Source organism: Gopherus flavomarginatus, chromosome 5 (genome assembly GCF_025201925.1).
Source record: "Gopherus flavomarginatus isolate rGopFla2 chromosome 5, rGopFla2.mat.asm, whole genome shotgun sequence".
Taxonomy (NCBI): domain Eukaryota; kingdom Metazoa; phylum Chordata; order Testudines; family Testudinidae; genus Gopherus; species Gopherus flavomarginatus.
In genome coordinates, this window is record NC_066621.1 from 76,958,172 (window position 1) to 76,974,824 (window position 16,653).

A 16,653-nucleotide genomic window follows, 5' to 3' on the forward strand; every position below is an offset into this window, starting at 1 on the left:
TGCTGCACACTGACTCCAAAAAATATTATCAAGTCTTTTTTTTTTTTTAAATCATCTTAAAACTAAAAAATATATATATATATTCCATAAGGTGAGAACTTCAAAATGGAAACAGTGACAAAAGTTAGTCAGTTTCCGTTCCTGTTCCACAAACCTTGAAATTGCTATAGGGAGTAATTTTATTTGATTAATTTAATAGCAGCAGTATTCAAGCCACTTTTTTTATCTACATCCGGAAAATTCTGACCTTGCTATCATGATTCATATATTTGTCACCTCAGAATCAATCTACTGCAATGTATTCTATATCCTCAAACCACTGAAACTGATGGAAAGTATGGTAGCCCATCTAATTAAGTGAAATTTCCTGGAAAAAGCACTTTGTCCAGTGCTCCAGGACTTGCACTAGCTGCCTCCTATTGGTTTCTGGATAGAATTTAGGGTGTTGGTTTGGCCTGCAATAATCTTTCCTAACCTCCCTGTCCCCACCCTATGTTTGTTTCTAATGCAGTAGCACTCAACAGCCCCAATCAGGGTCTGGATTCCATTGTACAACAATGCGCTATACATACACAAAGGAAGACAAAGTACCTTTTCCTTGGAAAGCCTACAATCTAGTTATCTATTGTAGTTGCAAACAAGAGAAACACTCAAGCTGGAATCCTTTCCATTTAAAAGAGGGCTGCCAACTGGGCATTCTGATGGAGAGGCCCTCAGTTTTGTGATTAACTCCTCCTTCTTTGACCTGAAATAACCCCAATCTGTTGACTTTAAGGGCATACTGTAAAATGCTCCTCTTATTCCAGGCTTCTGAGGGGATAGGGCCAAGCTAAGGGCTGGTGTTTGTGAGTGGGATGGAGTATTTGGGGGGCAGGAGAGTGAAGGAAGGGCTGATTTTTTATTTTATTTTCAACTTGTTATTTTTTGGTTTGCATTTATACTTGTTAGTACAATGATTACTGTGTTTTTAACAAATGGCTCCTACATAAAGTGTATCTACCCAGTGCTGTATGTATAAATGGGAATAAATAAAATCAAAGAACTTGTTTTTTAACTCATTAATTGACTAGATTATGAACATTCCATGTACAGTTTCTTACCTTCAGCAGCTGGTCCTTGCCATCCAGTTCTTTCTGCAGCATGACTATGACCTGTGTCCTACCCAGCATGACTTCCTCCTTCTCATGTAACTTCTGTTTCAACGCCTTTAGTAACTAGCCAAGGAAATAAAGGAATTACATTTTACAGAAAAGAAAAAATAAAAAAAGGCATTTCTTCCATCTTCCCAAAATATCACCTGGGCTGTACCTCACAGAAGTGCATTACTTTCCTTGCCTATCTTCCGGCAGAGCTGTCCAAATTAAAGCAAGTCAGTGAGTTCCCATTGCCAACATACCTGTTCTAGATCAGCACTGGCATCAGATTTAGCAATTAATTTAAAAAGCTCTTGCTCATGTTTTTGGGCCTGTCCAATCAGTTCCTTTTCCTTTTCCTGGATAATATTCTGAAACATGCGTATCTGAAACAAAATTATAAAAAATAAGTTTGAAACAACCTCTAAAGCACACATACATGCATGACAGCATCACTTAAAAAAATGCAACCAATTAAATGTACTAGTATTGACCATTCCAAGAACCAGATTCCATTCTCAGTTACACCAGTGTAAATCTAAAGTAACGCCAATGAAGGCAATGGAGTTTGAGTAAGTACAACTTTAGTAAGGGTAGAATTTTGCCCCTAGGGAATATCACAGTGTAGTGAATGACCATTACAAATATAATGAAAGTATCTGCTTTTGATTGGCCTCACACACCTCGACCCTCCTGCCTTGGTTGTTTCCCTTATGATTCTTTAACCTTTCATCTCTATATGCGCATGCCTGACCTCTACCCACTTCTATCCTGGCTCTCCCAACTCTTCCCAAAATTGAAGCCATATAGGACAGCTACCTCCCCCTTAGCTACTTGTTTTACATTTCCAAACTTGTCTTTCCTGGTCACCTCACAAGTTTTGTCAGGAACAGATATAAAACCACAGCGGCCTGACCATTAATGAATATTAAAAAAAAAAATTCTTTTTTAAGATGAACAGTCATGTTACCTCCTGTGTTCCAGCTAGATTTTTATTTGAATGATTGTATTCTGCATCTTCAAAATAGCCTCTGTAATTTCACCTGGATATTTTATTCTTTATTTTCTGTCCCAAAATTATTAGCAGTACTGCAGGCCACTAAACAGCTGCAGTGATCTATCTCTGTGGTGAAAATCAGCATTTCTGATGTGGGTAAAGTAATACCTAAATATAGTCTGTAAAGCACTTTCGGAGTATTGGGACAGAAAGTACTTTATCAATATAAGGGTTTAATCTTGGAGGTGCTCAGCAAACGCATCTCCCACTGAAATCAACGAGCTGATCTCAGTGGGAGTTGAAGGTATTCAGCATCATACAGGAATGGACACAACTGTTATTACTACTTGTAAACTGATTTGCTCTTTCACGTCCACATCTTTAAGGCACTTCAAGATTCTCGTGCTCATTCTCCCCTTAGTTAATCAGTTCTAAGTTCTTTTATAACTCTATACAGCTCCTTTAGCAGCTGAACAAGAAAGCTTTGATAAAATGAAGCAGAAAAAAAAGCACTAGTTTTATTTAATTGTGCTCAAAAGTGTGCCAAGCATTTCACAGAACAAACAAAAGGGGAGTCCCTGCCCTGAATAGCTAGTTTTAGACATGCTGTTAGGCTAGGGTCTAAACAACTAGGAGGAGGGATGACAGAGGACAAGGGTTACTGTTAGAGGACGACACTATTAGTCATGGCATGTACTTATTTTGGTGGTGAATTTTGGGAGGAAGGGCGGGCAAAGAGGGATAAGAAGCTTTACGATTTTAGCTCAGTTCAACTCATATCACCCAGTTACCCATTAGATTTCCTCTTCCCACCATGTTTAAATCCCCATTCATTTCAGTGACATAAGACACCCATAGTACACTAAAAACTGTTTCCTATTTCACCGTTACATAAGCTCTAATTACCATCTAGATCACTGCTGAAGGGATCTTAAAAAAAAAAAATCAAGAACTGCAGATGTAAATGAATTGTTGAGATATAGTGGTAACTGGTACAACCATTGTATCAACTCTGGACACCAAAGAATTTACAACTTGTTCACCTACATTTTCTATATACATGGCTTCTCTTTCCTGGAAGTGATCTCTCTCTTTGCTCTGAAGGTTTTTAAGACTCTCAATCTGTTCCTGGAGTAGGCTACATCTTTCTTCACTATCTCCAACCTTCTTGGTAAGGTTTTGAACTAGAATCTGCATGCTCTGCAGTGAAGACTCTTTCACGGACAGCTGATTCTTTGGAGTGCAAGATAAGACAATTAGAGAAATATAACCTGTGCTAAAAAAAAATGACAGCATCGTCAATTCATTAGGCTCTACACAGCTAAAGCTAGCTTAGAGTTAGTTTTCAACTTTCGTTTTAAGTTGTCAGTGAAATTTGCCAGCTCATTACAGAATATTATTAAGAATTATTTCAACGTGTTTTTGCAAGTTGGACGGGAAAAAAGTTATGCACAAATAAAAATTCATCAGCTTAAAACTGAACTCATCAGTATAGGACTTTTCTTCATATAAGCAATGGTGCAAGACATAGGGGTATGCTCCTTAGCACACTGGAGCAGGATCCTTTGACTCTCACATCGTGGGGGGCAGCACCATGGGGAACTCATATGTCTGTGCAGATTTGCCACTTGAGCTGCCATTAACATAAACATATACTAATGGTATACCTTTAATTCTTCACTAGGGGCAAGTGTTCCTTTGGCAATGTTGCTTGAGTCACATGCTAGCTGCAAATCAATGATGTAGGCTTCTTTTTCAGCTAGTTTCTTTTCCTTCTCTGCAAGCATGGCATCCATTTCGGCCCCTCGTTGACGCTGGGCCTCCAATTCGGTAATCTGGGAATGAAAAGATGCTTATACTTGTAACTTATGTTTTTATCACCCACCCTCTTCCAGGTTACTGAGACCAGGAAAGTCAAGTTTCTGACATGATCAAATTTTGAATGCAATGGTATAAATATTTAGCCTGGTACTGGCCCTATAATCCAGGCAATTTCTGCACAATCAGCATTACTGCAGTGTTCCATCGCCAACAGAAATGTTCACAGATGAGGCCTCTGTATAGCACAGCACAGCTACAGCCTGAGGAATGCTATCACTTGTTTACATTTACTCCTGTTGTTGTCAAAAAAATAACAGGCCACAAAGAAAACATAAGTCAGGCAGCATTTTCAACCAAAATCAGAGAGTTGGCAAGCTACCATTCGCTATTCACAGTGTTCCCAATTTCAACTATTTGTAAATCACAGCTAAAACAAATTTAAGGCCTGACTCCTCACCAATAAAATGAATGGCAAAACTTCCATTTCCTTCAGTGGGGCAGGATCTGGCATTTAGCCTCTACTGATATCTCTACAGGCTATTTTCACAACACAGCTGTTCAGTCTTTAAAAGTAATTCTACACTGAGTAGATGAAAAACCCTTGTTAACATCACATAAAATCCTACCTTTTTTTGTAGTTCTTCATTTTTGTGTGTGTTCTGGAATTCTAGTTCTTCAACCCTCCTTCTAAGTACTAATAATTTTCCACGGTTAGCTGCAGCATTTTCCTGGTCACCGTCTCTAGATACCTATATGTAAATAGGGACATTTTAGCCTTAAAAGGCAAAATAAAAGATTCCCACAACTCCACTAATTCAGACAATACTGGAAGGAAAACTGTCATCCTACTTATGAAATACTACTGCATATTTCAGAGTTCCTCTCAGGACCCCAGTATTTTAAATGTCCCAACAAGATACTAAACAAAGAAACCACAGTATTTATGTCAAGTCTGTGCTAAACCTCCAAAGTTTAAGTATATATGCTGGATGGACGTGCATTATCCTTTTAAAAAAAGTCCACACATTTCTCTTGGCAAGCACAACCCACACAGCAATGAAAGAATAGAAAAGAAAGGGATGTAGAGAGAAAGGGAAAAGGGTTATTCAGTCTATATCAAACTATCCTGAAGTGAAACATTACTACATGAAATACTGTAAAAAAAAATATATACTAGGTAACTAATTTGTAGAAATTATTTACAATTTACAATCACAAACCATGCATCTACAAATCTGACAACCTAATTATATGCTTTCCAAGCAAGAACCATTGACCTTTATCACAGATCACAACTGTATTAGTAGTTACATATGCTTTGGAAGACATGGATAAAATCTATTAGCCCTTTAAAGTTATGTCCAATTTCTCTAAAACAAAATAAATCTTTTAAGTATTAAATACAAATTGTTTTACAAGCTGCATATACAACAACTGTGCTAATGTGCCAAACATCATGCTGTTTTAAAGAAACAGTGATATATTTTTTAAAACATTTTTAAATTTGTTTATGATAAAACTAAAATTACTGAAATGAAATATTCTTATCTAATTTAATTTGCCATTTGTATATTTTTCACATCTAGCCTTGGATAATAAAAACTGACTAGACCCCTTCACTTTTGCGAGTAGTTATTTTTAGGGCTGTCAATTAGTTACAGTTAACTCACGATTAACTCAAAAAATTAATCACAATTAATTGCAGTTAAACAATAAAATATCAATTAATATTTATTAAATATTTTGGTAGTTTTTCTACATTTTCAAATATATTGGTTTCTATTACAACATACAATACAGAGTAGACAGTGCTCACTTTATATATTTATTTTCTATTACAAATATTTGCACTGTAAAAATGATAAAAGAAATAGTATTTTTCAATTCACCTCATATAAGTACTGTAGTGCAATCTCTTTATTGTGAAAATGTAACTTACAATGGTAGATTTTTTTTTGTTATGTAACTGCACTCAAAAACAAAACAATGTAAAACTTCAGAGTAGCAGCTCTCAAACTTCATTGCACCGTGACCCCCTTCTGACAACAAAAATTATTACACGATCCCAGGAGGAGGAAGACCAAAGCCTGAGCCTGCCTGAGCCCTGTCACCCCGGGTGGGAAGGTCAAAGCCGAAGCTCCAGGCTGGGGGGCCCAAAGCCGAAGCACCAGACCCTAGCAAGTCTAACGCTAGCCCTGGCGACAATTAAAATCCACTCCGCCCTACTTCTTATTAAGCCAATTGCTAGGACAAACAAGTTAGTTTAGATTTATAGGCGATATTGCTGCCTGCTTATTTACAATATCACCTGAAAGTGAGAACAGGCATTCACATGGCACTTTTGTAGCCAGCGTTGTAACGTATTTTAAGTACCAGATATGCTAAACCAGGGGTCGGCAACCTACAGCACACGTGCCAAAGGTGGCATGCGAACCGATTTTTAATGGCACACTGCTGCCAGCCGAGGTCCTGGCCACTGGCCTGGGTGAAAGAAACCTCAGGCCGGCAGCGGGCTGAGGGGAGCCAGTGGCCGGGACCCCAAGCCGGCAGTGGGCTGAGTGGGGCCAGCAGCCGGGACCCCAGAGCAGCAGCAGGCTGAGCTGTTCAGCCCACTGCAGGTCTGGGGTCCTGGCTGCCAGCCCCACTCAACTCGCTGCTCTCCGACAGGGAGTTCCTCCATTTCCTCCATATTTTGAATGGAATGTCCATGGAAACACTTCTTAACTTTTGTAAAAAGCTATAAAAAAGTGGATGAATATATAAGATGGATAGAAAACACAAACAAAGCCTTAATTTGACCCAAATAGTTTATCTCGGATCCTGGATTTTAAAATCAGGTCCACCCATGCAGATCTGATTTCAGGATCGTGGTAAACTGAAGTCTAACTTTAAAAATGGAAGGACAAACTCACTCTCTTTTTTTCCTCTGCTTTTTTCTCTTGTCCTTCTGATCCTGATAATTGCTTCTTAAGTTCTTCCAGTTGTGAGGTTAGTGATGTTACCTTGGCTTTGTTTTGCAGCTTTACTTTTGAAAGCTTGGCTTCAGAAGCTTCTTTTTCTTCCTACCAACATCAGAGTGTATATATAAAATCATAAATCTAAAACAGTTACCAAGAACTCCTACCTCCACAAGGACATTTTAACTTCATGTCCAGAAGCCCTGCAACTATAAGGCAGCCTGATAATATTCCTTTCATTACTGCAAAGTATCTGCACTAGACTACTATGATACTCACAGGTATTGTAACTTAAGGGGCAGTGTCACATTAAAAATTACATATTACAGAAATTTTCCTTTCCTTTGTTAGTAAAAGGCGAAAGATTTATACGATCTGAAGAGAAACTAGAGACTACTTCAAGTCCTAAACCTTCAAAAGTAAATAGCGGTTTGGAGTGCCTTAATTTTCAGATGCCTCACTGCAGACACCTAAAGACCCCTATTTTTGTAAGACAGGTGACTCAGCTTACACTATCTCAGCTTTTTACTCATGTCGGATAATGTAACTGGGATGAGGTGCTCCACTTCCTTGATGACAAACTAAATATTACACTGATATTATGAATGCTGGTCACTTGATCATTTGTGCCTCTGGTCAGCTACATATAGATGCACAACACTGCAGTGGAATGTTTAATTTAAAATAGTTTGGTTTGATTTGTTTTAACAAAAAAAATCTTTGTTCAATATTAGGTTTTGTAAAAGGCTGTATTTTGAAACATTTTTAGATTAATATGAAAATGTCCCATTAAAACAGAAGGGTGAAAACATACCTTTCAAAAACTCACAACAAATAGAAGCTCTAATCGAAGAAGTCAATGGTGAAAACCCCTCAACAGTCTATAGGGCATCCAGTATAAATTCCTTCCATTTACTGTGGCCATAAATCAAGGGTGACATGCAGTACCATAAGGAATACAGAAATTATGATTGAAGGAAATTTGGAGGAAAAATTTTTGTATCTAAAGCAGCTCAGTCTGGGATAAGTCTGCATCCTAACTAAATGCCAAACAATATTAGCCTAAAAGGAGGAAAAAGTCCCTGTCCAGCTTTGCACAACCTTAAATTTGCAACTGAAAATAGTCCCCCATATTTATCATGAGCATCTGTTCTTTCTTGGGGACCATTTGTTGCCTATGTAATACTCAAAGCCGGTTACAGTTCTGGAAACAGGAGGTAAATTGGTAGGAAGCTGTAATGTATCCCCATGCACCTGCAAACTGTGATCACTGCTTCCTTAGTCCCTAATATTAATATAACTGACTCCTAAGCCTGTTTTTAGGAAAACAGCTTATTCACCCAAGAGAACATGACTGCAGTTCATTTTCTTCTGTAGTCGGACAGTCACATTGATGTGTACACACAGTACCTTTAACCGATTATCTCTATTCCGAAGTTCGTTATCCTTCTCTCTGATAAGTTCTTTGAGCTGCGTTACCAGCTGTTCAGTATGTGTCAGCTGTTCAGTCAAATCAGCCACCGACATGTTTGCTGCATCTTGCGAGTCATAAGCCTATAGACATTAAGTATACTTTTGAACAGACAAAATGGTGCACACAATGCTGGCTATGCACAAATCACAGTCATCAGCTTTTCATCCAACTCAATCAAATTCAGGCAAAGAGTAGTATTTTTAAAACTTAAACATACTGTCTAGACAGCTTCAGGATAATTTGTCAAATATAAGCCACAGAAGCAGCACTGAAATAAAACCCTGGTAACTGAAATCTCTGTAACAGATTGTTCCCTTCATTGCAAATGAAACTGTACTACAACACGGTGGAGACACTATGCTGTTATAACCTGACATGATAAAGAAACCTATTGGTTTTTCCCCTTCCATTACTCTCCGTATGAGTGGCTGTCTTTACATTCTGAACTCCTTGGAGCAGAGACTGTCGCTTTTTGTTTGCCTGGAAAGCAGCAAGCACATTGTAGGTGCTACCATAAACAATAAAAAACTCTCATTTCCAGTCAATTACACTACAAAATTAGAAGCCTCAACTTCTCAACTTAAGTGTGATTACTCGCCAAAAGAAGGCATGACCGCAGAAATCTAGGCTGTGGGTGGAACACATGCACCTGTGAGGACAAGTCTCAAGGAGAGTTCTTGAAAATATCCAAAGAATCCACGCCACTCTACCATTTTAAAACAACAGAGCCAGCTTAAAAACTAAGGAGAGAAAAGAGGCATCCTCCCTCTCACCACAAAAAATTGTTTTCAAAAAAAGAGCTGGCACAAAATTACAGCACTAGTTACCTTACAAATCCATTTGTGTTGATTTTAGGAACTTTTCTTTTATAGAGGGATGACAAGTGATACACAGAGATTTTTACCCATTACTAGAAGAGATAAACAGTTTCACTGAATGCTGCCTAATTTTAGATACTCGGCAGTACTTTCAGCAGAAGAGAGAAAAACTCTTCTCATTACAACCTATAAGATTCATACCATTAAATATAATGGTCTGGAAAATGGCAAAAAGCCACAAGAGTTTGCATTTTAAAGCTAATACTGATGTTTAAACAGTCCGTATGTTTTTAATTCTTGAGGTTCTGTGCTGGTGTAACCGCAACTAATGATCTGTACAGCCAAGTGCTAGCCTGCAAAAAGGGATTGATTTAATGTTTACATGGCTTCTGCTGATCTTTTCTTAAGTCAAGATAAACATGCTGAAGGTGAGCAGTGTAGTTATGGCTAGACTTTGAGGACTGAAGTTAATTGGACTGGGATCATGAAGCCACCATGACCTTTAGTGACTATCTTAGAAGAACAGGTTAAGCAGGTTAAACCTTGCAAAAAAGCAGACACTTTATTACCGCATCTTGAATGTGAATTTTGAAAATTTACAAGTTTTTATAAAAGTCAGCACTTACAAGGTTGGGGGGGAGTGTTTGTTGTTTTTTTTTTTAAATACTTACTGCTGCTTTAGGGGATGAATCATCTCCAGTGCCCCATTTCCACATAGTTTCAAGATGGCTGTGAAAAGGAATAAGGAAATACAATTATATTGCTATGAATATTAGTACCACTTAGAAAACCATACACATAACAGGCTTGTTTTCTGCTATTTTTTTCTCCAGGCCTTTCAGTTCAAGATAATTCAAGCTAATTTAATATTGTTTTTAAAAAACAACAAAAAACAGGATCTCATTGCATTTGCTGAAACCTGATAGGAACTTTGACACCAGAGTCACATCACAAGTTGCTATTGATTATTAAGAAAGTGCTATTTAATTCTTTTGCACATTATGTTACTTCTACAGACAGGGAAGCCGTAAAGTACCAACATTATCATTCCAAATATTTTCAGAAATTAAACTGAAAAAAACAATCCTAAAAATGTAAGGTCCTTACAAGTACTTTTTGGCACTAGTGCTACTTCCACCCACAAATAAAAGGTACAGACTGTACTCAGTTTGCTAACATATAACCTGACCTTCAACTCATTCTGTATTTGCCTCCGCAGTATGACAAATATTTTTCCAATTCACATTTCTACAGAATGAACTGACTGCTGTGCACAAAAAATAAAGAAACTGTGACTAAAACTCCATGTCTGTCACAAAGGTCGCAGAAATCACAGATTCTGTGACATTCTGCGACCTCTGTGACTTCTGCAACGGCCAGAATGGCTGATCCCAGGGCCACTCACACAGCTGGCTCGGGGGCCAGTTGCTCAGATGGACCCCAGGAACAGCTGCAGCCTTGGTCCCCAACCAGCCAGAACAGCCACGGCCCCAGGCAGCAGTCCCTGGCTGGCCAGCCAGCACAGCCACTGTCCGCAGCCCCCAGCAGCTGGTGACGCTGCCTCCCCCCTCTCACCCCGTGATATCTCTTCCCAAGATTTAATCGCAGGTATTTTTAGTATAAGTCATGGACAGGTCACAGGTCATGTTCACAGCCCGTGACCTGTCCATGACTTTTACTAAAAATACCCATGACTAAATCGTAGCCTTAACTATGGCATATCACACTGTACAACAACTGAGCATCTCCCAGTCATATGCCTAAGGGCCTAAATCTTGAGAAGGGCACTAACTAGGAATTGCAGGTGCTCAGCACCTCTCTGGTTCAGACCCAAACACAAGCTTTCAAAGAGCCTGATACCTAAATTATAAGTAATTTTTTTAATTTAGTAGCCAACTTGATACCATGCAGCTTTGGGGCTCCTCTATTTCAAACATTTCGAAGCCCCTGAAGTGTTTTTCCCCTTGACACAAGGATTACTCACACTAATGGCTCTGCCACATATTGCAAGAACAGGCCTTCCTGAATTTAATCACGTCTTTCTTAAGCAAGTTTCCTATTAGATCCATTTTGATAGCATGTACATGAAAGCTAATCCCACAGTACAGGCAGCTCAAATGTAAACTTATATGTACTGCAGCACTAAGAATGTCTGACTCGTCTGACAGAATTTAGTTAACTTTTCAAGAGGCCTGTGCTATAATTTATATTTGGTTTGATGGCTTGCATTAAGAAATATTACCACACATCTTGCTGTACTTCTGACTTTGGCCAATCTTCAAGCTACAACAACAAATGAGAAGCCAAACTTTATCTGTTCAGTCACCTGTCCCCACAAGCAACACTTTTCAATGGAATGTATTTTGCCTTTTCAAATCTGCATGCACAGGTTTCAGTAAAAGCACAGCAGAGCAGCTGCGCTTCTGAATTCAGCTGACCAATTTATTAAAAATGCTGGCACATACTTTATCTGAAAGGAAATGAAGAATGAGAGCACAGATTGTTATTAAAGCTGAACATTTATCACTGCTGAGCTAGAAGCAGGAATCATAGAGTGTTACGCAGGAATCACAACAGTTTCTTCTGGCTTTAAAAACCTATGAATCACAGAGGGGCGGGGATGTGGATATCATCACTTTTTTTTTTTTTTTTAAACTCTCCTCTCTGCATCTCTCTTGAGTCACAAGCCCAATTTTGCCCTCAGTAACACCTATGCATTCCTAGTAACATGAAAGGGTATAATGAGGACAAAATCTGGCTCAGTGTAGCTTAGGGCTGTGTGTAAATCTTTTTTACTTGTAAATGCTTTAGAACCCAATAAGCAATAGCTGATGCAACAAGTTTAGTTCACTACATACCACATCCCCTTGGATACCCTGACCAATAGTTTTGACATGTTATTTACATTATGGATGTTCATTAAGGGGCTTTCAGGAAGGACAAGTGTACCAAAACAAGTTGGACAGCACAGCTGCACTGGACTCTCTTTACCTATCCAGTCCAACTGGGAGATACTGATTGGGGTTGTTTTTCTTAAATCAGCCAGAAGAAATGTTTTTTAGGAGCATAAGCATCAAGTTTATAAGAACTGAACCCTTTGGAATCAAATCCTGGCACACACAACTCAATTCTTTCTCCTTCAAAGTAGTTAAATGGAGCTCCACTTAGGCCTTGGCTACACTGGCGCTTTACAGCGCTGCAACTTCCTCACTCAGAAGTGTGAAAAAAACACTCCCGAGCGCTGCAAGATACAGCGCTGTAAAGCGCCAGTGTAAACAGTGCTGCAGCGCTGAGAGCGCAGCTCCCAGCACTGCAAGCTAATCCCCATGAGGTGGAGTACGTGCAGCGCTGGGAGAGCTCTCTCCCAGCGCTGGTGCCGCGACCACACTCGCACTTCAAAGAGCTCCAGAGGCAGCGCTTTGAAGTTTCGAGCATAGCCAAGCCCTTAGTTTACCATGTGTGCATTTTTCAGAGATAACCTTAACTAGCAAATGCTTGTTGCGATGCAGGACATTAATTATCCATAGGCCCCAATGTTCTGAGTGACCATTCCTGAAGTTATAAAAGTTCTCATTTTCTCTGTCTTTCCATATCAATTCTAAACTCCTCACGCTCATTTTCAAACCTCCGCACAGCCCCAGTACAGCATCCATCTCAGTCCTTATTGCCTCACCTCATGCACTCAGCCTTGACATCTTTGATTTAACTGCACTATGCACCACTTTCCACTATGACAGGAAAACAGCCCACAAAACCTTAACAGATCTTGGGAGAAACTACAGAGGCACTGTGCCTCCATACAGGTTCTGGGACATCATGTTGGTCTCCACTGAGCCATGGAAGAGGTATGGCTCTGAGTGGTTACTATAACACACCGTGAGAGGGAGGAGCAGAAAGACATGATTGCTAAGCAGGGTTCCACTCCTACAAACACTCACAGGTGCTGAATGCATGTGTACAGTGTCACTCATGTGTTTGTAAAATTGCCTAACCCTAAATACCACTTAAAGATAGAGTTGAATATGCATGAGTAGTCATTAAATTGTCCTCAAGGGGCTGTCAGGGAATTGAGTGCTTCTTTCTGACCCTGTTCCATAGTACAGGGATGGTAAAGAATGATGCCATAAAAGTGGCCCTTTCTATCCCAACCATAGATGTGAATGGTAGCTCTCCCCCTTCTCCAGTGAGGGCAAAAGGAGCACACGATGTACAATGGTGCAATTTGTAAGTAAGACTCTACTAACTGTTTTTAATGTAAAAAAATCCTGTATTTTGTACTTGATATGTGTAAATTTAAGGGGAAATGTACATTTTTAACAGTTTATTTGTTCATTGCCACAGCATTATCTTGCTTCCATCCTCTCCACATTCAGTGAATCCTAAATTTGATGCTGCCTGCTTGGGCAGTCATTTCTCCACTTTGTGCCTGATGCCAAAAAAATCTATGTTAAAAGACAACATTGTGGTTGAGAATATAAATGAAGTCAGCAAACTCAAGGTTATGAAACCCACAGCAAAAGGTAACTCAGATATTTGAGTGTAAGGTGCATTCTACATTTCTGAATATCTTTTTATATTTCTTACATTAACATACATGGAGTAATTAATCACATGTATTTGAGTGTGTAGGGCACCAGAAACACAGAACTTTTTCATACATCTGAAGCGCCATCCTTAAATATGCTCAGTTAATGGAAAGCTGTGCTGTATGTATGTTGGCAAACAAATGTTATTTGCAAGTCAAGATTTCTCCACAAATGCCAAATGACTTTTGTCCTCACTGAGAATGGTCATGGAAAATCCGGAGCTCGAGAATTTCTGCACACTATATTAAAATCACCACAAAATTGTCTTTAATGTATTAAGATTTATACCTAAATAGGATTTCAGACTGAACAGTTCAACCTTAGGCTAAGAACAAAAGTAAAATACCCTTTAGGTTAACACATTTTTAGTCCCAGAACACAGGCTTATGAAGAGAAAGTGACGTTTTAATCTAAAGTTATTTTTGATTGTTTTGCATAACTTTTACTGTTCTTAAAGAAGGGTTATAAGCTAGCTATGACATGTAGGCTTACTATTTGTAAATAGGGGAGAATTATTCCAACTGGTCCTTTTAACCTACATATGTTCATCGGAATTTAAGCCTACTACAAATTGCAAGTAGAGCCTAAATCAACATATCCAAAAAATTAGAAAACACTTTGTTCACAGTATGAAGATTATAGCACTTGGTAGTTAGTTTAATTATTTCTCCTCTATAGTAACTCCACTTTCATTGTCCATACAGGATTTTAACAAAGCAGCGGGGAAGAAAGATCTTTTTCAAAGAATAAGAAAATATAATTGTAAAGCTACAGTGGAATTCAGTGGGTGTATAGTGCCTAGAATTATTCTTTCTTTTTTAAATCCTTGGCAAAGTTCCATGTTGAAGTGTCCCTTTAAATAAAAATAGAGACATACTGAGTGGACACCAGAGCATATGAATAGAAATACATTTTTCTAACTTCTCCCATTTTCACTATGGCTTCCCCTTAAGTTTTCCATGACAAAGATGTAGCCTTAATTATAATTCTGGAAAGTGTGTATGGTAACTAAATCCTCAAACGAGCACACCCCACTTTGAACTCTATAATCTGTGAGCCAACTATCTCCACCTCATCTATAAATCCTTCTTCAGATCCATCAGCTTCCACTGGATAGAAATGGATTTGGTGTTTTTTCAGCTCTCTCAGATTTCTTTTTGCATCACTAACAAATCACACTTGCGAAGACTTGAATTTAGTCCAACTTCTACACTGTCTAAAGCCATTCGGTATGGACGAGGGTCTCAGATGCTTCTCTCCCAGGGCAATATATGCAGCTTCATGATTTACTTAAGTTATAATTTAAGAGGAATTCCACTTGCTGTCTCCTTTCCCTCAATATCCCCAATGCTTCCTTCCCCCATGCTACACTAGGCATGCCCTTCTTTGTGAGATGCCCCAGGAATTCAGATGAAATATTCAGGAGATGTGTAATCCATTGCCTGTTCAATCATAACTACACCACGGTCCTGGGAGCCCACTGCAGCTCTAGCCTGAGCTCATAACCCAGGCCAATTGCCATGTTTGGGATAGGAAGGGGTATTCCCCAGTGGCGGTGGGAACCCAGGACATACTGAAGTAGCTTGTTCCAGGACTGGCCAGTGCCTGACCTGCCAGGGCGTCACGGAGCAACGCAACAAGAAGCGTCCCGAGTTATTACCAGGATCCACGACACTGGAGGGCACCGCTGAGTGCTGCCGCCGGCCCAGCCACTGTGTCCTTGGGGGCGGGCAAGCTGCCCTGCCGGACGGGCTTGGCTGCAGACAATGGGAGCCTGTTCTCCGCCCCTCCCCGCAGGCCGGGGCAGGACCCGGCTGAGGAGGAGTCACCCCCCTGCCCCCGAACCCAGACCGGTCCGGGATCCCGATGCCGCTCACCTGCGAGCCGCACGGGGGGAAGGGGAGGGGGGGATCCGGGCCCCGCTCACCTGCGAGCCGCACGGGGGGAAGGGGAGAGGGGGGGGATCCGGGCCCCGCTCACCTGCGAGCCGCACGGGGGGAAGGGGAGAGGGGGGGGATCCGGGCCCCGCTCACCTGCGAGCCGCACGGGGGGAAGGGGAGAGGGGGGGGATCCGGGCCCCGCTCACCTGCGAGCCGCACGGGGGGAAGGGGAGAGGGGGGGGATCCGGGCCCCGCTCACCTGCGAGCCGCACGGGGGGAGGGGGGAGATCTGGGCCCCGCTCACCTGCGAGCCGCACGGGGGGTGGGGGGGATCCGGGCCCCGCTCACCTGCGAGCCGCACGGGGGCAGGGGGGGCAGAGCGGGGCCGCGAGGTATCCGGACGGGGAGCGGGCCCTAGGGGCGGCGGTGCCAGCTGCAGGAGCAGGGGCTCCGGCTCCGGCTCCGGCCCCGCCTCTTCGGCCCGGCCCAGGTGCTGCAGGGACAACAACCAGCCACCATCCCGGCGTCAGCAGCACCACGGCCGGGCATACGTCAGCGCGTCGTTGTCTCCCAGAGCGCAGCCAATGGCGAGTCGCGTCATCGCCCCCTGGAGTGCGTGCGGGGAGGGGAGCTGCCGGGGGTGGAGCCTGCGACTTGTACAGGGCGGGGGGAGCTGTCAAGCGGCGAAGGGGGGGGGGGTTCCCACACTTGTGTGGAGGGAGGGGGCTCGGGTGACCAAATAGCGAGTGTGAAAAATCTGGCGGGGTGAGGGGAATTGGCACCGACATAAGACAAAGCTCCAAATATGGGGACTGTCACTTTAAAATAGGAACATCTGGTCACCGTAGTGGGGGCTTGGCCCCCCCCCCCACAATCCGTTTCCAGGGCATGTCATGGGGCAGGCAGGAGCTGCGCTTGCCCTTGCTGCAGATGTTCCTCAAAGAGCCTAGTCCCAGGTTTGGGAAGACTGTGTCACCTTAAGTCGCT

The 16,653-nt window shown here is 41.4% G+C and overlaps 1 protein-coding gene across 3 annotated transcripts in view; it reads right to left on the reverse strand.

The window, feature by feature from the left end:
• The window catches only part of LOC127052040 (golgin subfamily B member 1-like), a 68,206-nt gene extending 52,001 nt beyond the window's left edge, over positions 1 to 16,205 (reverse strand). For 2 of the 3 annotated variants that reach the window (XM_050955199.1, XM_050955198.1), the window contains exons 1-9: positions 16,015 to 16,205; positions 9,872 to 9,929; positions 8,319 to 8,462; positions 6,864 to 7,013; positions 4,578 to 4,700; positions 3,798 to 3,965; positions 3,178 to 3,363; positions 1,397 to 1,519; positions 1,101 to 1,214 (exon numbers count right to left, since the gene is read on the reverse strand). In XM_050955199.1, the coding sequence (XP_050811156.1) occupies positions 1,101 to 1,214; positions 1,397 to 1,519; positions 3,178 to 3,363; positions 3,798 to 3,965; positions 4,578 to 4,700; positions 6,864 to 7,013; positions 8,319 to 8,462; positions 9,872 to 9,916 (1,053 nt within the window). In that variant the 5' untranslated portion in view covers positions 9,917 to 9,929; positions 16,015 to 16,205. Of the gene's footprint in view, positions 1 to 1,100; positions 1,215 to 1,396; positions 1,520 to 3,177; positions 3,364 to 3,797; positions 3,966 to 4,577; positions 4,701 to 6,863; positions 7,014 to 8,318; positions 8,463 to 9,871; positions 9,930 to 15,663; positions 15,677 to 16,014 lie in introns of those variants that run through there. The other variant, XM_050955197.1, reaches the window with a different exon arrangement.
• Positions 16,206 to 16,653: the final 448 nt, after the last annotated feature.